Source organism: Phoenix dactylifera, unplaced genomic scaffold (genome assembly GCF_009389715.1).
Source record: "Phoenix dactylifera cultivar Barhee BC4 unplaced genomic scaffold, palm_55x_up_171113_PBpolish2nd_filt_p 000545F, whole genome shotgun sequence".
In the NCBI taxonomy this organism is placed as follows: domain Eukaryota; kingdom Viridiplantae; phylum Streptophyta; class Magnoliopsida; order Arecales; family Arecaceae; genus Phoenix; species Phoenix dactylifera.
The window spans coordinates 89849-112350 of NW_024067954.1; the positions used below are offsets into that span (position 1 = coordinate 89849).

The 22502-nt window shown below is 43.7% G+C and overlaps 2 protein-coding genes, 2 non-coding genes and 5 pseudogenes across 5 annotated transcripts; all 9 read right to left on the minus strand.

The window, feature by feature from the left end:
• Window positions 1-33: 33 nt before the first annotated feature.
• On the minus strand, window positions 34-152 carry LOC120106441 (annotated as a pseudogene).
• Window positions 153-397: 245 nt separating this feature from the next.
• Window positions 398-514, minus strand: LOC113462045 (annotated as a pseudogene).
• Window positions 515-1007: 493 nt separating this feature from the next.
• Window positions 1008-1123, minus strand: LOC113462044 (annotated as a pseudogene).
• A 245-nt stretch (window positions 1124-1368) lies between these two features.
• Window positions 1369-1487, minus strand: LOC120106433. The gene has a single exon (XR_005508586.1). It is a non-coding gene; the product is annotated as a 5S ribosomal RNA (ribosomal RNA).
• A 246-nt stretch (window positions 1488-1733) lies between these two features.
• On the minus strand, window positions 1734-1852 carry LOC120106436 (annotated as a pseudogene).
• A 244-nt stretch (window positions 1853-2096) lies between these two features.
• LOC120106435 lies at window positions 2097-2215 on the minus strand. The gene has a single exon (XR_005508588.1). It is a non-coding gene; the product is annotated as a 5S ribosomal RNA (ribosomal RNA).
• A 227-nt stretch (window positions 2216-2442) lies between these two features.
• On the minus strand, window positions 2443-2561 carry LOC113461345 (annotated as a pseudogene).
• Window positions 2562-3046: 485 nt separating this feature from the next.
• Window positions 3047-12194, minus strand: LOC103697514. Of its 2 annotated transcripts, XR_005508558.1 has the most exons (3): window positions 10347-12194; window positions 10084-10272; window positions 3047-3495 (listed from the first exon to the last, which is right to left on the minus strand). XR_005508558.1 is itself a non-coding variant. In XM_039119410.1 (2 exons), the coding sequence occupies exons 1-2, from the start codon at window positions 11396-11398 to the stop codon at window positions 10224-10226; spliced, it is 1101 nt and encodes a 366-aa protein (XP_038975338.1). In that variant the 5' UTR covers window positions 11399-12194; the 3' UTR covers window positions 9808-10223. The 2 variants fall into 2 exon arrangements, 1 of the variants encoding a protein (XP_038975338.1); XM_039119410.1 differs by lacking the exon at window positions 3047-3495 and having other exon boundaries at window positions 9808-10272.
• LOC120106405 lies at window positions 11419-12177 on the minus strand. Its single transcript, XM_039119412.1, has one exon. The coding sequence runs from the start codon at window positions 12175-12177 to the stop codon at window positions 11419-11421; it is 759 nt and encodes a 252-aa protein (XP_038975340.1).
• Window positions 12195-22502: the final 10308 nt, after the last annotated feature.

The following is a 22502-nucleotide window of genomic DNA, read 5'->3' on the forward strand; positions in this document are numbered from 1 at the left end:
TATTATCAAAAAATAAAAAAGCGGGCAAAAAATAAAAGGGGGCACGAGGACTTTCTAGGGGGTCACCCATCCTAGTACTACTCTCGCCCAAGCATGCTTAAATAAGGAGTTCTGATAGGTTCCGATGCATTAGTGCTGGTATGATCGCACCAATGACATATCCTTCAAAACCCCCTTTTATAACAAAGCAGCAGACCTTGACGATCCGGGGCAGTCGCGCCGCCGGAACTATTCTGGCGCAGTATTCAACGCGCAGGTCCCGCTATGCTATGTGGCACCGCCAGTATCCAGACTCGGATTATTTTTGGGGCGAAAAAATGATCGGGTGCGAAAAAGCCAAAAGCCCAAAAATTAAAAATAAACATTATCAAAAATTAAAAGGAGGGCAAAAAATAAAATGGGTGCACGAGGACTTCCTAGAGGGTCATTCATCATAGTACTACTCTCGCCCAAGCACGCTTAACTGCAGAGTTCTGATTGGATCCGGTGCATTAGTGCTGGTATGATTGAACCAATTTCGTACCCTTCGAAACTTCCTTTTATAATAAAGCAGCAGACCTTGACTGCCCGGGGCTGCCGCACTGCCGGGGTTGTTTTAGCGCAGGATTCAACGCTCGGTCCCACTATGCTACATGGCACCGCCAGTATCCAGACTTGGATTGTTTTTGGAGGGAAAGAATGATTCAGAGCGGAAAAGCTAAAAGCCCAAAAATTAAAAATAAATATTATCAAAAAATAAAAAAAGGGTAAAAATTAAAAGGGGTGCAACACGAGGACTTCCTCCAAAAAATAAAAGGGGCCAACCTTGACGACTAGGGGCAGTCGCATCGTCGGGGCTATTCTGGCACAGTATTCAATGCGTGGATCCCGCTATGCTGCGTGGTACCGCCAGTCTCCAGACTCGGATTATTTTTGGGGCAAAAAAATGATCCGGTGCGAAAAAGCCAAAAGACCAAAAATTAAAAATAAATATTATCAAAAAATTAAAAAGAAGGCAAAAAATAAAATAGGTGCAACATGAGGACTTCCCAAGGGGTCACCCATCATAGTACTACTCTCGCCCAAGCACGCTTAACTAAGGAGTGATGGGATCCGATGCATTAGTGCTGGTATGATTGCACCAATGACATACCTTTCGAAAGTTCTTTTTATAATAAAGCAGCAGACCTTAACTGCCTAAGGCTATCGCACCGCCGGGGCCATTCTGGCGCAGGATTCAATGCGCGGTCCCGCTATGCTGCATTGCACCGCCAGTTTCGAGACTTGGATTGTTTTCGGAGGGAAAGAATGATCCGAAGCGGAAAAGCGAAAAGCCCAAAAAATAAAAATAAATATTATCAAAAATAAAAAAGCGGATAAAAAATAAAAGAGGTGCAACATGAGGACTTCCCAGGAGGTTACCCATCCTAGTACTACTCTCGCCCAAGCACGCTTAACTGCGGAGTTCTGATAAGATCCGGTTTATTAGTGCTGGTATGATCGCACCCATGACATATCCTTCGAAACTCCCTTTTATAACAAAGCAACAGACCTTGATAGCCCGAGGCAGTCGCGCCGTCGGGGCCGTTCTGGCGCAGGATTTAACGTGCGGTCCCACTATGCTGCATGGCACCGCCAGTTTCTAGACTTGGATTATTTTTGGAGGAAAAAAATTATCCGAAGCGGAAAAGCAAAAAGCCCAAAAATTAAAAATAAATATTATCAAAAAGTACAAAAGCGGGCAAAAAATAAAAGGGGTGCAACACGAGGACTTCCTAAGGGTTCACCCATCCTAGTACTACTCTCAACCAAGCACGCTTAACTGTGGAGTTCTGATTGGATCCGGTGCATTAGTGCTGGTATGGTCGTACCCACGACATACCAATCGAAACTCCTTTTTATAACAAAGCAGCAAACTTTGATAGCCTGGGGCAGTCGCGCCGTCGGGGCCATTCTGGCGCAGGATTCAACGCACGGATCCTGTTATGCTGCATGGCACTGCTAGTCACCAGACTCGCATTATTTTCAGAGCAAAAAAATGATCCGGAGCGAAAAAACAAAAAGCCCAAAAATTAAAAATCAATATTATCAAAAAATAAAGGAGGCAAAAAATAAAAGGGGTACAACACGAGGACTTCCCGGGGGGTCATCCATCCTAGTACTACTCTCGCCCAAGCACGCTTAAATGCGGAGTTCCGATGGAATCCGGTGAATTAGTGCTGGTATGATCGCACCAATGACATATCCTTCGAAACCCCTTTTATAACAAAGCAGCAGATCGCGTCGTCGGAGTCGTTCTGGCGCAGGATTCGACGCATGAGTCCCGCTTTGCTGCATGGTACTGCCAGTCTCCAAACTTGGATTGTTTTCGGAACGAAAAAATGATCCGGAGCGAAAAAGCAAAAAAACCCAAAAAATAAAAATAAATATTATCAAAAAATAAAAAATGGGGCAAAAATAAAAGGGGTGCAACACGAGGACTTCTCAAGGGGTCACCCATCCTATTACTACTCTCGCCCAAGCAAGCTTAACTGCGGAGTTTTGGAGGGATCCGATGCATTAGTATTGGTATGATCACACACTAGTATAGAGCACTTAAAAAAAGAATAAGAGAAAAGATCTATGGTAGACCAACTGGATCTACTTTAAATACAAACATCTCATACCAAGGAAACTGCAATTAACTGATTTTTCGGACGCATGATGGACATAGGAATGGTCAAAAGGAGACAATATATAAAAGATTAGTGGCGGCACTTGAAGAGAAAGAAATTACTTCAAATAACACCAATAAAGCAAAAGTTTAATTCAAAATTTGATATTTCCTATTCATATGCAACACCTGCATTGAACCATATTCTGGAAACAAATGAAGAATCTATTCTAAATCCAAAGCTTAAGTCAGTCCATTATTTAGCCAGGACAAACTGAGCATGGTAAACAGACAATTAACTACTCTGAAACTTCACCGTGATCGTAACTTTCCTTTAAGAATTGATTCACCTATACACATCAGTACAGTTTGGAATCATTGGAACATAAATAAATTGTTATTTAATTAATGAGGTAGGTGACTTTTATTGTACAACAATTCTAAAATAGTTTTGTGTTTTAACATTTTTAGTTGTTCAAAGAAGTAGGGAATTCATAGCTACAATAAATGCTCAGCTCTGCAAGGTTTAGCCATAGCATGATAGTTCAGAGAGAGAAATGAAGTTGCAATTCACCATATCAAAGATAAATCAGATTAGTAACTTAGATAAAACGCCTTAGCAAGGAACAAAAACTTTAGTACTTGTGACATCAAATCAATTCATTTTCGAAGAGAGATCTTTCTTTTACTATACAATCTGAGTGTTGAAGACACAGGAGATGCAAGATGACTATTCCATGTATTTCGATAAATTTCTTCGGATAAAAATAGCTGCATGTGATGATGAAGTAGATATTACCCCATCCGTCTCCCCTGAAATAAATTACTTCTGATAAAAATGGCTGCATGTGAATGAAGTAGATGTTGAATTAAATCAAATAATTTAAAATTTGAAAACCAAAATTGGTTAACGGCCAAGTGGCAAGCATCCGTGCACAAGCAAGGGAGCAAACATGGAAGAATTTCTAATGAAAGCAAACCATGACAAGTGTCATGTATCCAGCGCAGGAGCAAACATGGAAAGGCCCCTCGAAGAAGGAAGGAAGCATGAACGGCCAAGATGCAATAAGCCGAAGAATCAAAGGAGCACAAGAAGACACGTCATCAATCCGCGGGAGGGAAATCTTCTTTTGACGTGCCTGAGCCTATATAAAGGGCTCTAGGGATCATTTCAAAGTACAATCAAAATTTTCTCTTCTCCCTATTTCAAGAGTCTAGATAAAAAAAAGGCTCTAGGGATCATTGGGGAGAAAAGAAATAAAGAAAATTTTTCTTCTCCTCATAATTTTTCTAAGTTTCTTTTGAGCTATCTACAAGCGTGAACGTGCTCTTCTTTCTTCCCTGAAGGCACACTGACGGGGAAGACGTGGTTCTGTATTGGGTCGTCGTATCTCTAGGAGATTTGTGCCAGCAGACCCGTGCGTGGGGGGCATAAACTTTTCTGGGACAGCGCATCAGCGTGCTTCGATCTACAGGTCATCTTCTCTCTCTTTCTTCATTTTATTATTGTATTGTCAAGTTAGTTATTTGCTAGTTTATTCTTCTTATTTATTGTTTTTGAATATTAGAAATATTTAATTATATTTGTGCATCTTGGCTAACAATTCAGGAAAGTTTATGTACGGTTAGCACTAGATTTTAGATTGCAATATTTATTAAATATTTTGCTGCATAATTATAAATTGTTCTATTTTAGCTGTTACACATTTATGCTAGCTTTACTTTAGTACTTAATTTTTCAAGCAAAATAATAGATTGCTTAACCTCCAAGAGGTTTATTAATACCTCCATTTGGACTCCTTACGGAGTAATTTCCAGATTCCATTCAAACGGAAATTCGGAAATTGGTTAATTCATAGGAGCTAGCTTAATATTGCACTTAGGATAAAATTGAACGATATCTAGTGAAATTATCTATTGAATAACGGTGTCTAAGAAAAGCTTGTCAAAAAGGCATACGTGCCTAAGAAAGGCTGGTACTTAAGTGAGCCAAGTGCTCCACCACCGATCTGGAGCTGATCTGGCTGTTATTCTTTGAATTTTTCAATTAGACATCTAAAGTTCAATTTAAATATCAGTGCAATAATTTGACATAAACCTTCTCATTTCCACAGGTGTCAAAATTGTGTTAAGCTACAAACTAATGGCTTCCCACGCATCTGAAAATCTTAGTGCTAAACCTGAAAAATTTGATGGTCAAAACTTTAGAAGGTGGCAGAATCAAATGCGGTTCTGGCTCAGTACCTTAGGCTTGATCTCCGCCATTGGTGGGTCTAACCCATCTGCTTCACGACCTTCTACTCGCAACAACCTAAACCTTGCTCCTTTTGATGATGCATCCTCCACTAGGACTCCAGAAGAAACCAACTACCACTGTCTTCATAGAATTCTAGGAGCCCTTTCTGATAGGCTTTATGATATTTATTATATAGCTAAGAGTGCCAAAGATCTCTGGGATACCTTAGAAAATAAATATGGACTTGATGATGCCGGGGTAAAGAGATTCAAAGCTTCTGACTTTAGCAAGTTTAAATTTGTTGATTCCAAATCTATGAATGATCAAATTCATGAATATGAAACATTGATTCTTCAACTCCAGGCAAATGGAACCCACTTAGATGAGTCTTTCCAAGTTGCCTGTATTATAGACAAACTTCCCTCTACCTGGTCAGACTTTGCCAAGACTTTGAGCCACACCCAAGGTGATCTGTCTCTAACCCAAGTCCTAAATTCTATTAGGATTGAAGAACAACATCGCCTTAGAGAAAAATCTCACTCCTCCAATCCTTTGCCCAAAGTCAACAATGTTGAATCCAAGCCCAAATCCAAAAATCAGAATCGTTTTTTCCGTCCCAACCACAACAAGTCCTTCAAGAAGAAATCATTCAACCATAGGAACTCCTTTCAGCCCAACAACAGAAAACCCAACTTCTCTCAAAACCAGAAGAAAGAGAAAGAAGGAGAATCTGTTCGTTGCTGTTTTGTCTGTGGTCGGACCAACCATATGGCCAACCAATGCTTCTACAAGATCACTACTCCTCGTCAACCTAGAAGTAAGGGTCCTACCACTTCTGGTGCCCAGGCCAACATGGTGATCTGTGGGGCTAACTCCTTTGAGACTGCTATCAGGTCTGTTTCCTTCATACCTGAAGTTAACATGACACAATTAGCACTTGACTGGTGGATTGATACCGGAGCTAGTATACATGTTTGTTCTGATCGCTCCTGATTTTCATCTTATCAGATCTCATGTAGAGAAACTGTGACCATGGGTAATAATGCTGTGGCGCGCGTGCTTGGAGCGGGACGAGTGGATCTGACACTTACCTTTGGGAAGATCCTTACTCTGCAAGGCATGCACCACGTCCCAGACATCCGTAGAAATCTAGTTAGTGGATCCTTGCTTGTCCAGCAAGGATACCGAATTGTTTTTGAATCAAATAAAGTTGTTGTAACCCATGGTGTCTCTTTCATCGGAAAAGGTTTTCTTTGTGATGGATTGTTTAAACTCAATGTAATTATTCCATCTATGAATGAAAATTCTATTGTTCTTCATATTGACTCTCCTGTTGTCTGGCATAGTAGGCTGGGACATGTAAACTATAGTTCAATTAAAAGATTAATGCACTTGAATTTAATCCCAAAATCAGAAATTAAGAATAATGATAAATGTGAGATATGTGTAGAGGCCAAATTACCTAAAAAACCCTTTCACTCTGTAAGTAGAGATTCTGATCTCCTTGAACTCATACATAGTGATGTATGTGACTCAGGAAGAACCTCAAGGGGTGGAAACAAATATTTTGTAACTTTTATAGATGACCTTTCTAGATACTGTCACCTCTATCTTATCAAAGCTAAAAATGAGGTCTTAAATAAATTCAAAGTCTATAAAGCAGAGGCTGAAAACCAACTAGATAAAAAGATTAAAATCTTAAGGTCTGATAGAGGAGGTGAATATACCTCTTTTGAGCTGACCCAGTTCTGTGAAGAACATGGGATAATTTATGAAGTGACAGCTCCTTATTCACCCCAATCTAATGGAGTAGCTGAGAGAAAGAATAGAACCTTAATGGATATGGTTAACTCTATGTTAATTAGTTCAGGTGCACCAGAAAATCTTTGGGGGGAAGCACTAGTAACTGCATCTTATATCTTGAATAGAATTCCATTCAAACATAATGATAAAACTCCATATGAAATCTGGAAACATAGAAAACCTAACTTAAAATATTTAAAAGTGTGGGGGTGCTTAGCTAAAGTAAAAATTCCAGAAAATAAAAGAAAGAAAATTGGACCCAAAACAATAGATGCAATATTTATAGGATATGCAATTGAGAGTAATGCTAATAGATTTTTAGTGTTTAACTCTCAAATAAATGAAATTAATAACAACACTATAATGGAAGCAAGAGATGCAATCTACTTTGAAAGTATATTTTCTTTTAAAACAAGGATAAATGATCAAATAAATACCAATAATAACTTAGGGACTAGTTCTAGCAGAACCAGATTTAGAGAAGAAGAAGAAGAAACTAAACCTAGAAGAAGTAAAAGAACTAGAGTTGAAAAGAACTTTGGAGAAGACTACTACACATTCCTAATAGAAGACTCTCCTACTTCTTTAGAGGATGCCTTGAAATCTCTAGATGCCCCCTTCTGGAAAGAAGCAATAGATAATGAAATGCAATCTATAATCCAAAACCATACTTGGGAATTGGCAGACCTACCCCCAGGAAGTAAACCCATAGGGTGTAAATGGATCTTTAAGAAGAAACTTAGGCCAGATGGAACTGTAGACAAATATAAGGCTAGGTTAGTAGCCAAAGGTTTTACTCAAAAATCTGGGATTGACTTCTTTGATGTTTATGCCCCTGTAGCTAGAATCACTACTATTAGGATTCTTGTTGCCTTGGCTTCCATTCATAAGCTGGTTATACATCAAATGGATGTTAAAACTGCTTTCTTGAATGGGGACCTAGATGAAGAGATCTACATGAACCAACCCGAAGGTTTCATTGTCCCAGGTCAATAGAAAAAGGTATGTAGGTTGATTAGATCTCTTTATGGTCTAAAACAAGCCCCCAAACAATGGCACCTTAAATTTGATGAAATAATTCTAACTAATGGATTTAAAATTAATAACACAGATGAATGTGTATATTATAAAAAAAAGAATAACAAAATTATAATTTTATGTTTATATGTAGATGATATCCTAATTTTTGGATCAGACTTAGAAATTATTAATGAAGTAAAACAATTTTTATCTCTAAAATTTGACATGAAAGATTTAGGACAAGCAGACCTAATCCTTAATACTAAAATCATAAGGAATGAAAATGGAATAACTTTGTCCCAAAGCCACTATGTGGAGAAAATTCTTAAAAAGTTTCACTACTCTGATTGTCATCCTGTATCTACTCCCTATAATCCATCTCTTCATCTAAAGAAGAACTTAGATGATCCAGTCAATCAAAGCTTGTATGCCCAGATCATTGGTTCTTTAGGATTTCTTGCAAATTATAGCAGACCTGATATTGCATACTCTGTGCACCGACTAAGTAGATATACTCACAATCCTAATAATGATCATTGGACTGCTCTAGAAAGAATTCTCATGTACCTTAAGGGTACCATATTTCTAGGATTACACTATTGTGGTTATCCTGCTGTTCTGGAAGGCTATAGTGATGCCAACTGGACCAGTGATACAGTTGACACCAAATCCACCACTGGTTTTGTCTTTCTTTTAGGAGGTGCAGCTGTATCATGGAAGTCTACCAAACAAACTGTAGTGGCTAGGAGCACCATGGAATCTGAAATGATTGCCCTAGATACCACTAGCATTGAAGCCGAGTGGCTTAGAGATCTACTGATAGATTTGCCTATTGAGACTTCACCATTACCTTCTATATCTATTCATTGTGACTGCAGATCTGCTATAGATAAATGCAATCAAGAAAATGCAAATGTGAAAATGAATAGGCACTTGAAAGTGCGCCATAAATCATTGAGATGCAAATTAAAGAATAACTTGATTGCACTAAATTTTATAAGATCCGAAAGGAATCTAGCTGATCAGCTTACCAAAGGATTGTCTAGAACAGTGGTTCTAGAGTTGTCGAGGGGGATGGGGCTAAGCCCATAAGTAAAGTCACCACGGTGGTAACCCAACCTGAAAAGGTTCAATGGGTAGAAACAAGCTAGATAGGTGACTAATGAGGAGCACTATTTGTTTTTCCCATCCCTAGAGCAACAGTGCTCATAAAAAGCAAGGGTTAGGTTGAGTTTTTACTCTTAATGAATCCGAGACCCATGAGGCAGGGTACCTACTTGCTCGTACCCTTTTTCAGGATTCACCTATATGCGTGTAGTCGTGAGGCCGCGACTGTGGGAAGTGGGTTGTTCCCTAATAACACACATGAAGAGATACCTGCGCATGGTCGTAAAGCACAAACCCGCTTCGAGCATGTTCACGCTATATTATGTGTGCTGTTGATGAAATCTGAGCCATGGACCAAGGTTCAAGGCATAGTCCACCTTGGCTCCACAGAGGTAATCAATTGTCACTAAGTGAAGGTTCAAACCGAAAGGTACCTACACCTATTACATAATATAAGATACTCAGCATTTTATTTTGTTTTTTTTTTAAATTTTATTTTGATTTTAGATTTTTTAAATATTTAATTTATGTGGGGGATTGTTGAATTAAATCAAATAATTTAAAATTTAAAAACCAAAATTGGTTAACGGCCAAGTGGCAAGCATCCGTGCACAAGCAAGGGAGCAAACATGGAAGAATTTCTAATGAAAGCAAACCATGACAAGTGTCATGTATCCAGCGCAGGAGCAAACATGGAAAGGCCCCTCGAAGAAGGAAGGAAGCATGAACGGCCAAGATGCAATAAGCCGAAGAATCAAAGGAGCACAAGAAGACACGTCATCAATCCGCGGGAGGGGAATCTTCTTTTGACGTGCCTGAGCCTATATAAAGGGCTCTAGGGATCATTTCAAAGTACAATCAAAATTTTCTCTTCTCCCTATTTCAAGAGTCTAGATAAAAAAAAGGCTCTAGGGATCATTGGGGAGAAAAGAAATAAAGAAAATTTTTCTTCTCCTCATAATTTTTCTAAGTTTCTTTTGAGCTATCTGCAAGCGTGAACGTGCTCTTCTTTCTTCCCTGGAGGCACACTGACGGGGAAGACGTGGTTCTGTATTGGGTCGTCGTATCTCTAGGAGATCTGTGCCAGCAGACCCGTGCGTGGGGGGCATAAATTTTTCTGGGACAGCGCATCAGCGTGCTTCGATCCACAGGCCATCTTCTCTCTCTTTCTTCATTTTATTATTATATTGTCAAGTTAGTTATTTGCTAGTTTATTCTTCTTATTTATTGTTTTTAAATATTAAAAATATTTAATTATATTTGTGCATCTAGGCTAACAGTAGATATCACCCTATCCGTCTCCCCCAAACCTATTGTTGACTGGCAGGCCTACAAGTGCAATATAACCTCCCAAACTAGTAATAACATCCTTGAAGGTTTCAGTATCTTGAAGAGCATTGTTTCCCCAAAGAGCATTATGATTCCTCAATAAACAAGAATATTCTCTTGTTTGATCGAATCGACGTGGTCGCGTCTGTCAAATTGAATTCATTAGTAGCAATCAGGAAGAATTGCAAATCACTGGTGGCAAAAATTCAGAGTTCATACTGTTGCCTACGAGCATGTGCTCCAACCCGGTAAAGCTCAAGCTGGTCGATAGCCTTTGGGAGCAATTCTGTCAGAGAAGGATCCTGCGCCAGCGGAGTACGAGTCACCGAATGAAGAGTATTCAAGGCCTTTGCTCGTTCCAGAGCTTCGCTCTTGGGCACATGCAACGCGAAGTAGCAGAGCAGAGTCACTCCAGGCAGCTGCTCCTTGTCACCCGACCGCAGCAGCCTTATCAGCGGTGGCACCCCTGCAAACTCTACAATTGTTTTGGAGTGCTCCAAACAGAGGAAATTCTCTGGACTAGCAAATTTCGCCAATGCCCGGGCTGCTTCGGCGGCCACGTCCGGGTTCCAGTGCCCAAGCTGGAGCACGAGAGGGCTCAAGACTCTAGTCTCCCTAGCTGGGAACGTCCGCGCCAAGCATCCAATAGACTTAATGGCTGCAATTTGGAGGGCTGGGCTGCTCCCCAGCTGAGCTTTCTGCAGAAGCTGCTCCACCACCGATTTGGCTGCCGGGGAGTTCCATTTAAAGGCCGAGCGTCGGAGGTCGGCGTCGGACTCCGCCGCGGCGGTGATCTCCAACAGTGTCATAAGGCAGTGGTGCTGCAGCTCGCCCTTCTCGAGCTCGATGATATTGGAGAGGCAGAGTAGGCCTTTGGTCTCGGCGATCTTGCGGCTGTTGGAGACGCAACCTTTGGAGAGTGTCCAGAGGGCCTCAGCGCAGGCAATCCTGAGGGCAAGCTTCACCTCGGCGCACTCGTTCTCCCGCTCCTTGCGGTGGTGGTGGTAATAGTCCACAGGCCGCGCGGAATTGGAAACCACTCGGCCAACGAGGTTGGAATTGGCCGTCGCCGTTGCCGACATCCCTTGGACGAGGGAGTGGATGGTCGGGGGCTTCTTGGGGGCAGGGCGGGGGTCGTCGAGCGGGACCTCGAAGGAGAGGAGGGAGACGAGTGGACGGACGGCGTTCTCCCGGGCGAACTCCTCGCGGGCGAGGGGCTCGTGCGCGGCCATCCGGGAGACGAGGGCCGCGACGTGGGCCTGGAGGCGCATGGGGGAGTCCGAGAGGACCCTTACGACGGTGGGATGGCGAGCTCACGGAGGAGCACGGCAACGTGCTCAGGGGCGGAGGCGAGGCTCGCGAGGGCGGCGGCGGCGGCGATCTGGGCGTCGATGGAGGGCCCGTCGCGGAGGAGGGCGAGGAGCAGCGGCGCGCCGCCCTCCTCGAGGATGATCTTCTTGTTGCGGTCGTTGTCGAGGGCGAGGTTGGCGAGGGCCTGGGCGGCCTCGGCGCGGTCGGCGGGGTGGTGGGCTGCGGAGTGGATGGTGGGGAGGTAGCTCCAGACCCAGGAGAGGATAGGGTCGGTGCTGGCGATGGGGGGCAGGCTGATGACGGCGCCGGAGTCGTCGTCGGGGGAGTAGATAGAGATGAGCCAGCGGAGGTCGGCAAGGGAGGCGTCGAGGAGGGCGAGGGTCTTGCGGAAGTCGGCGGAACCAGTGGTGATGGTGACGACGCGGCGGAGGACGCCGGAGCGCTTGCAGCGGCGGACGAGGGCGAGGGCGCGCTCGAGGGACTTGGAGGCCTCGGCGAGGACGCGGCGGACGGGGCGATCGTAGGCGGCGGCGCGGCGGGCGGCGGAGCGGAACATGGTGGCCACCTGCTCCGCCAGCCTACCCACCTCCGCGCACTCCGACCTGAACGACTCCGCCTCGTCCACCGCCTTCGCCACCCGCTCCGCCAGGAGGATCGGCAGCGACAGCACCTCTCCCAGCCCCTTGACCGGACCTCCTCCACCCCCGCCTCCTCCTACCCCACCTCTACCGTTCATCATCGTCGTCATCATCATCTTCTATTCTTTCATGCAGATAAATCACGAATCTAAATCACCTTCCTTCGATGTACATCTCTTCTACTAGGAATCTTGGTTTTTTTCTCATCGCCAGCGTGGGGACAGGGCAGGGGACGGGAACCGTGGAGAAAGGAGGCAACTTGGTTGGGGTGGACGACGATTTGACTCAAATTCTACCCTATAAGTCCGCAGCGTGGGCCGACCTCGCTTCAAGGCAAACAAGCCAATGGGCTGGTGGTTATGGTGTTGTCCAAAGCGAAGTGGCTGATCTTTATATGGTTACGATTACCGGGAGTTAATTGACCAGATATCAGAATCATCGTGACTAGACATTGGTATGATGGGTGTCAGCTAGAGGTAGCAAAATATGATCCGATCCACCAACCAGATCCGTATTCGATCCGCCAACCAGATCTGTATTCGATCCGCCATAAACAGGTTTGGATTTGGCCTAAAATGTTCGGGTCGTAAACAAATTGACCCGTTTAACATGTTTATTAATTGGGTCGGATACATATTTTAGAAGTCTGACCCGTTTAACCTGTTTTAAATATAGGTCGGGTCCCTAAGCGGTCGCCTCAGGCCTCGGACCGAAGGAAGGCCCACTGCACTCACAGTCCACATAGGGAACTTAAAAATTAAAACCAATCCAGCAAACTTATTTTTCCTCAAAGAGCACTATTAGGGCTGAAGTCATTCTCCTTGGTTTATGTCCGAGATCAAGAAGGTCGGTCTGACCTAAGATTGAGTTGACCAATAATTCCCCCATCACTTGCCTCCCACTTTCGAGGCCGAACTGTATTTTAGTTCAGATAACATAAGTCGAGTCATCATCTCGACTGAGGGCAAGACCTTTGGTAGGGGCATTAAATGTGTCGATCGGTCTTCTCGAAGCTTTGCCATATCCAGGATGTCCCAAAATGTCATCATTGTCGGGTCTTCCTCGAGGCATCATTACTGCAGCGATCTTGGCGAGTCACCCGTGCCGTCCCTTGAGCCGACACATGGCTTGATTTGTCTGAGTAGCGAAATCGACACTTTGATCAGGGCCATTTGCGCATCTATATAAGGGTGCTTCCTCCCTTCAGTTTATACCTCTTGCTTCGTTTGCTCCACCCACCCGAGTATTCAAGTGTCCAGGCTCCCAGGTGGTGCTCCGGCGAAGTCCTTCATCTTTGGCTCCGATGTCTTTGGTACTCCATTTTTGGTGGGTTTCTATTCCTCAGCTGCTCAGCCACTTCTTATCTTCTCCCTCGCTTTTGTCTTCTTCTGTGTCTTATCCTTAATCTTTTTCTCTGTCTTTTCCTTCATCTTTTTCTTGCCACTATGAGCGGTGTCAAGGCCAATGCACATAGGGGAGTCGGTCGTCTAACTGCTCTTCACGAGCTCGACAATTGTTGACTCTAGGTGAGACTGAGTCTAAAGTCCGGCCGGGTCCGAATTATGAGGCATCCATCCTTAGAAAGAAATGGACCTCATCTGAGCTCAGCATTTTGTGCCCCCTGAGTTCACCTTTAAGCTCGTCAGTCCTGGCAACCGGGTGACCAATCCTTCTTCTTCTCAGCTTGGCCTATATGAGAAGACCTTGAGGGTCGGGCTGAGGCTACCTCTTTACCCTTTCTTTGTGCAACTGATAAGGCCTTACAGCCTCGTTCTAACCTAGCTGGTGTCGAACTCCTGGCATATCTTAGTTGGTTTTCTTTCTCTTTATTTTCTTTAGAATATCCTGAAAGGAACCCTTGTAGGGTAGCATGCATGATTTTAAAAATTTTCTAAAAATCAACGAAAGCAATTAAAAATTAAACTCTTTAATTTTTATGCATGCATGAGATCTAATCTCTACCATAAAAATAAAAATCAGGATTTAAACATTTATGTAAAACATGAAACTATAGTTGCATGTCTAACATACAATTCTGAAATTTCAGCAACCCTGAAATTTCAGCAACTATGTTAAGATCTAATATTAACATCTAATGAGATCAAATCTCATACCTGATTTGCTAGAAACCTTTGATAACTCCTTGATCACGCTCTATAGCTAACACACATCCGGCCTCTATGGATCGTCCACGCAAAGCTCGAGGAAGATCGACGTCCGCGGGAGTGCTAGCTCGCACGGAGGTGCTGCAATGGCTGAACCTTTCTCTTTCGAAGAAATCAACTTTTGATTATTCTTTGAGAGGATGAAGGATGGAGAGGAAGGAGAGAAGGAGAAGAGGTGGGCAGCTGCTTCTCTGATTTTTCAGAACTTGAATCCTCAAAAATTTTTCATAAGAAACCCCAGGCGTGGGGCTCCTTTTATAGCCAAAGGCCCCACGCCTTTATTGGTTCCAAACGCGCATTCTTGGCATTTGGAAATCCCTAAAAATTAGGGATCTCCATGGGAGGATGGAGAGGGAGTCCGACTCCCTCATCCTTCAATTTAATTCGGCGCATTGACTCCCTAAAAATTAGGGAGTCATGCGGCCCAAATTAATGTTGCCGCACTCCTCTTCATGCCAACTATTGGTACCTAAAAATTAGGGATTCTATCCTAGCCCTTTTGGAAGCTTTGTGGCGCCACCCCTTCTGAATTTTTATCCCATGCCTTCTCTGAATTCTCACGCCGACAATTGGCCCAAAAATGAAGAGAGGCGGTCATGAGTCTAGGAAGATATGGTGAGGTGTCAATCTTCTCCAAGAAGGAAAGCTAGGTTCCTATTTTTTAGAAAATCTTCTCCTTATCAATTTCTGAATTTTTGAACTTAGATTCCTTATCAAATAAGGACTTCTAATTGACTCGGGTCAAGGCCAATCCAGTTTGGTCAAGTCCCATCAATTTGGTCAAGCCCAATCTATTTGGGTCGAACCCAATCCAATTAGGTCAAACCCTGATGTAGCCCAAATTGAATCTTATTCAATTTGGCTCAACTTAAGCCCAATCATTCAATCAAATTGAGTTCATTAGCAATCTAATTGCTAATTAATTCTTCAATAATTCAATAATTATTTTACTGCAATCTTTGCTTTGGATAACTTGTCAATCGAATTGACCAATGTACCCCTGGACGATTCTTAATCGTCTGTCAGCCATTTGATCAACCTAGAAACTTCTATATATGTGACCCCATAGATTCGAACCGAAGTCGGTAGCACAAGAACAACTTTCTGTACTAATCGAAATGACCATCTAACAATGGTACCCGACATCTGGATAGGCCGAATGATTGCAAAGCAACATTCAAGAACTCTTGGACTATGGTTACCGTATAATTCAACCCTATCACTTTGCCTAGGATGACTTCAGAGTTCACTGTCAATAATTTAATCAGTTCATCCAAAATGTGTTTCAACTTTACAAATCCTATGACTCCTCACAAGAATTATCCTGATCAAGGTTTTGCTAAATTGAACACAAGAACATTATCTCCTGTCACCAGGAGGGGTCAATCCCTTCTTGACTCACATACCGACTTCGCAAGTACTTAACTATACCCAGAACACTTTCGTCACTGAATTAGAAATTCAGATAGTTCGGTACCAAAGTACAGTGAGTTGCTTGCTAGTCACCGTGACGATCTCAGGTCGGAGGAACACTTATACCATATCCACTCGGAACATCTCCTAACAGCAGAGTGTTCCGGATCATATCATGTTCAGCGAAATGTACTCCTACACTTCATTTGTATGGCATACTAGTGTCTCTACACTCCTTGGTTAAGAGGATAACCAACAAATATGGCACACAACGATCTATACATGATAATGCCATTATCCTAGTAGTAGCATATCGTTCGGTCGTGAATAGGTTTAAGGACTTGTAGATAAATTCTTCTTTATCATTTATAAGAGTCCTAAGGACTTCATCACATGACATGAGTTCATTAAGATGTACAAAATATGCGATAAAAAATGCCAAATAACTTTTATTATTTATTAATTCATATACATCTCAATCATCAACAGATTGACGATTGACCTTTAAGACATATTTTCCAACATATCCGAGCCTCAGTGCCTCTTTTTCGAGGGTGCTTCACCCTTAAGAGGCATCCTCGAGATAGTAGATGGTGGTGTTTTTCTCCTTAAAAAATCACAAGCTGCTCCAAGGTACTCCCTCTTCTATCCACAGATGGAAAGGGAGATTTTTCTTTGTTTTCTTCGAGCAGCCATGGAGATTTGAGACTGAAGGGAGGATGCCTCAGAGAGACCTGAATCGGCCCTCGAGGCTATCCGATGACAACCAAAGGGCCTTGGACATGCTTTTGGAATCTTGATATGAGGTTCCTACCTTGCAGGAGCTATTGTTTGAGCGAACTCTAATTAATGTCAGTTTAAGCCTGGCCAACTCCTTGGGTAAGCTCCTCTTGAACTTTTTTCTATCTTCCTGCCTTGTTGCATCTGACCACGTCCCTAGTTTTGCAATTCTCACCACCATGAAGACCGACCTCTTGTTGATTGGTCAAAGGAGAAGAATAAAGAAGAGGTCGGTCGCGGCTGCCGAGGTCGAGGTCCCCCAAGAGAAAAGGCCGAGGGGGGAGTCCCCTTGGGCTACTACCATCGAGGCGGCCACTAAGGTTGCTGCCGAGGCTCCAGTTTTTGAGGTATTTCCTATGCTGCCTACACCTCGGGGGGAGACTACAAGGCCTGATGCCAAGGCCATTGCTGTGTCGCCAGTCATGTCGGCCCCTCCAAAGGGGGTCAGCCTGGCACAAGCCTCTATTGCTGTCATGTCTCCACTTCGGCCGTCCCCTGAGACCCACGTCTTGGCTCGCTCCAGTCCGAGCTCGTCCACTTGCAAGGAGCGCCCTTCAGCTTCGGACCATGCCTCTAGGGTTTACTCCCTAGGTTGGTCCGTCCGAGAGTCAAATTTAGCTCTGATGAACCCTATGGTGGAGATGGAGTTGGTCAATGCCATGCAACTCTCGGCTGACAAGAAGACTATACAGTCCATTGATGCCACCAAGTTCTTCGACAAGGCTCTCACCATAGTCATCCGGATAGGTCTCTGACTTGCAAATTTTCATGAAGTCCTTTACTTTAGTTACTGACTCTTGTTCTCCTTTCCAGCATGCCCATACGATCAGCGAGGTGCATCAAATGGCTGCGAGGTTCTCGATGCTCGAGGGGAAGTGGGAAGTAGTCGAAGAGCGAGCCGAGCTGGTCAAGGTGAAGACCAAGTCGGTCGAGGATGAGATCAGATCGGCAGAAGCCCATGCCTCGGTCGTGCAGACTCAAGCAGAAATGTAGGAGGCTCAATGTCTGCGGCTTGGGAGGCCCTCAAGGTCACCGATCAGAGGGAAGTAGAGCTTTCTATGAGGCTAGCCCATGCTGAGTAGAAAGACAACGAGGGTGAGCAGCGAGCTACCGAGGCCGAGCAACAGGCCAATGAGGCTAATTGGTGGGCTACCGAGGCTAGGAAGCAAGTCATTTGTGCCTCAACGAAGATCGCGAAGGCAGTCAAGGAGTACCGTGCTTTGGAGGAGTTTCGAGGGGAGACCTTGGAAAACACGACTGATGCCTTCAGAAAGGGTTTTGAGGCATGCCGAGCTCGGGTCATTAGCTCTTCCAAGGATGGGCTTCTCCAGCTTCAACGACAATGACGATGACGGTGGCATAGATGGGGACGATGATGATAGTGAAGACGGGGACGACGATGATAGCGAAGACGACAACGATGGCTGAGGCAAGGACAAAGGCGCTGAGGTGGGCCAAGGAGTTGATCCAAGGGGATGCCTTCCTTATCCTGGATCTTTGCTTTAACATTGCGAGCCGCATCCGAGGACTCAAGCCCCAGAGCGATGGTCTTGCCAATGAGAATCTTCACGAAGATCTGCCTCTTTTCAATTGAAGGAAACTGGATATCTCAGCAGCGGCGAAGGCAAGGAGTGAAGTCTCATGTACCTTTTTGTTCTTTCTTCTTTTTTCTCGAATAGACCAATATCTTTGAAATTTTTATTTTGTTCGACCTCTATGGAGGTCAATGTCAAGATTCCCAACATTAATGAAAATGAAGAATTTTCAAAATACTTGGCTTCAATTTTTGTCCCCGTTATTTGCTTATGTCTGAGTTTAGGTTCGTTGCCCCAAGCTTTGACCTTCTCTTGTAGCTCTTTTCGCTCAACTTCTTTGAGGTCAATATATAACTGAATGATAATAAAAAGTAAGAAAATTTTTAAAGTACCTGACTTCGGCCTTTACTTATGTTTGTTCATTCCTTAGCTTGAGTTTGGGTTGTCACACTGAACCCTTCTCCTTATAGAGCTTTAGCTTGTCTTGGGCTCCTCGATTGATCTTCTTATAGTTTAACTCTCAAGGAATTCTGAGTGAGCTAACCTGAAGGAGGTCCCAGGTCTGCCTGGAGTGTTTTTCTTTATCTCTAGACTATGGTCCTAGAGGCATCCCTAGACTATGGTCCTAGGGAGATTCCAAGTGAGCTCGATCTTCTGCTCAGGCTGTTTCTAACCTGAAGAGGTCGATCGGCACGCTAAGCTTTTGGCACGGGGGCCGACCTTCTCATCTCTGGACTACGATCCCAAAGGCATCTTTGGACTAAGGTTCTAGAGAAATTCAAGTGGAATCGGTCTTGGGGAGGTTCCAAGTCGATCCCCAAGGTGTCTCCTTTCATCTCTGGACTATAGTCCTAGAGAAATCAGAGTGGGCACGGTCTTCTCTTATCCAAACTATGGTCCTAGAGGCATCTCTAGACCATGGTATTAGAAAAATTTCGAGCGGGCTCGGTCTTCTGCTTGGGCTATTTTCGACTTTAAGAGATCAGTTGACATGCCAAACCTTCGGCATGGCAGCCAGTCTCTTACTTGGGACATTTTCGATGTAAGGAGGCCGATTGGTGCACCAAGCCTTTGGTGCGGTGGCTTGTCTCTTGCTTGGGCCATTTTCAACCTCAAAAGGTCGATTAGCATGCCAAGCCTTTGATGTGGCAGCCGATCTTCTGCTTGGGCCATTTGATCTGAGGAGGTCGGTTTGAGCACCAAGCCTTCGACACAGTGGTCGGTCTCCTACTTGGGCTATTTTCATCTTAAAGAGGTCGGTTGGCACGCCAAGCCTTCGGTGCGGGGACTGGCCTTCTCATCTATTGACTACGGTCCTAAAAGCATCTCTAGACTAAGGTCCTAGAGGAATCCAAGTGGAATCGGTCTTCTCAACTCGGAACTATGGTCTTCGAGGCATCTTTGTACCATGGTCTCAAAGAGATCTCGAGCGAGCTCGGTTTAAGGAGGCCTCAAGCATCTCTAGGTTGTCTCCCCTATTAGGGCCCCGACATCCTTGGAGTGTCCCAAGTCGAGTACGCTTGTCATAATTATCCGATTTAAAAGATAAAATATAACACGAAGATTTTTTATTACAGACAAGCTTAAAATACAATGGACCTTACTGATAATAGATGTGCAGGTTGTTAGAGTTTCATGTTCGTGGAAACGAAGTGCTATGGAGCTGCTCCAATCTATATGCTTTTGGTCGTACAACTTTGGTTATGCATGTTGGGAACCCGCCCATGCCGCTGATATTTCAAAAATAAATCAGATGGCAGCGGAAAGGGGGCATGTGCGGGATCGACGTTCATCGCATGAACGTTGTTTCGAGACCTTTCGTAATTAGGTAAGAATTAAAACTTTTAAAACTATTAGGAAGATCAAATCTTCACCTTGCGCGGGTAGATGATCACCGCAAATCTGAATTCGTGGTTTTGGAAGAGGGTTCGCTTGAAGCCGTTCAAACGTCCGGCCTCTACGGGTATCCACACGAAGCAGAGGACCGATCAAAGCTTTCTTGTCTTCCCGGGGTGCTAGCTTCCTTGCAAAGACTACTTTTGATGGCTGATCTCCTCTCTTTCAATCAACCCTTGATTGTGCTTGAGAGGAGGAAGAGGAAGAAGGAACTCAAGGAAGAAGAACACAGCTTCTGCAGCCTTCTTTCTTTTCCTTGCGTTGGAAGAAGGATTGGAGGAAGAGGATGACGCCAACGCTTGGACTTTGCTCTCCCTTTGCTTGCGGCTGAACCAAGAGAGATGGAGAGGGGGTGGCCACGTGATGAAGAGGAGAAAGGTCCATCTAGGGCGCCGGCCCTAGTCCTCCTTTAATAAGGATGAAGGGCTCCTACAAGTTAGGAGCCCTTGACTACTTTCCAAGAGGGGGCGCCGGCCCCCTTTCTCTCTTCATGTCGCACCAACTAAGTGAAGAGGGGCTGATGCCCCTCTTACTTGGTTAACCCAATCCTCTTCCAAAAAGGATTAGGTGCCTCTCTCATGGTTTAATCCTAATCTAATTAGGATTAGCCAAATTTGGGTTCAATCTACGCTAGTTCTAATCCAATTAGGACTTGAATGAATCATGACTTAATTGAACTCTTCAATCCTAATCCAATTAGGAGTCATGTTGATTCATTAGATTAATAATTAATTTAGACTTAAGGAATCCTAATCCAATTAGGATTTGTTTAATTTTAGTCCTAATCCAATTAGGACTTTATTTGAATTCGAAGTCCTAATCCAATTAGGATTTCTAGGAATCCTACTCCAAGTAGGAATCCAATTTTAATTCAAAGTTCCTAATCTCATTAGGATTGTAGGAATCCTATTCCAAGTAGGAATCCCAGTCCTACTCCAACTAGGATTTCCAGTCCTAATCCAATTAGGACTCTAGGAATCCTACCCAAAGTAGGATTCTTGTTTCAAGTCCAATTAATTAATTCCCTTTCCTTCTTCAACTTCTTATCAATCAAATTGATTACTTGTGATTCCTAATCACGATTTCAACCATCGGATCGGTCAATACTTCTAGTGTGTGTGACCCCATAGGTTCTACTCTGACTGGTAGTGAGATATATTGTGATCTCTATCTCAATATCATTAAAAACTCCTTTCAATGGGTTGGAACGATTCCAACTCAACTCATTAGGGTTTATCGATCATCAAGATAATCCCTATGAGTCCCACCATCCACCAGTGACACCTAGCAGCATGTAGTGGCTACCTAGTAGAATAGAAAGATGAACCTCTAGGTGCAGTTAACGTGTGATACAGTCCTACTATCGTGGATCCCTACAGGACGGAGGTCATGGACAACTCGTCAAACCCCATCGTCTGTCATATGTCAAGATTTATTCGACTTGAGTTCGCTAATGGAAAACTCTTTTTCCACTTTATATTACTGCCCTGGCCAAGGTCTTAGAACTCAGTCTAACAAATCACATAGGATCACTCCTCTTCTATCAAGGTCGATAGATTCCTTATAGGTGCATACCCTACTCCTACAGTGAACTTACTGCAGCCAATCTACACTGCATGGACCCATATGGCTAGAGACCATGTATGTGTGCAGTCAAACTACAATAACCTCACTGTGAGTAGCCGAAGCACCGCAGGTCAAAGGACCAGTCACACTACTGCAACATCAAGCAAGTCACTGACGAGTGGATAGACATCCAAGTGACTTCTTGTCTTGGTCACGCTCAGTACCCTTGTTCTCTAACAAGCACCTGCACTATCACTTCAGTGTCCCTACACTGTGGACTCAAGTCTCGTCCATCCAGAAGGAAAGTGATCTGTGCACTGATCGGATCGATCACCGTCCTCGTGATGATCCATTGATCAGGAGCTTTTAGAAATTAATCACCAATGATACATGGCTCAAATTCTCAACTCTTGAGAATATGTATCATCATCTTATTAATTTCTTGGACGATTCATAGACACATAAATAATATGAATGAAAAGATGCCTTTTATTTATTCAATAATAAACAGTCAAGTACAAAATTATGTCCCTAGAATCAACAATGTGTCAGCCAAATTGGCTTTTAGGGCATACATCTAACAATCTCCCACTTGCACTAAAGCCAATTGGTCATATATCTTAGGCCCATCTTCTCAAGGTGGGCTTCAGTCTTTTGCTGACTCAGCTGCTTAGTGAACGGGTCTGCCACGTTATCCGCGGAGTCTACTCTCTGCACCTCTACATCATAGTCGCGTATGAAATGGAAGCGTCGCTCTATGTGCTTGGACTTCTGATGAGACCATGGCTCCATAGCTAATGCTATGGTGCCAATATTATCGCAGTAAAGTGTTATGGCATCTGATGACATTACACCTAACTCTGCAATTAACTTTTAATCAGAAGGTTTCTACTGCACCCTTAGATACGGCTTAACATTCAGCTTCTAAGATAGAATCTATAATGATCGGTTGTTTGGAACTCTTCCAATTTACTGAATCACAATTGCACATATTCTGATGTAGACTTTCTATCATCAATATGTGTGCATCCTTCTACCTTCAACTCTGATCTTCTCCCAAAGACCAAGAAC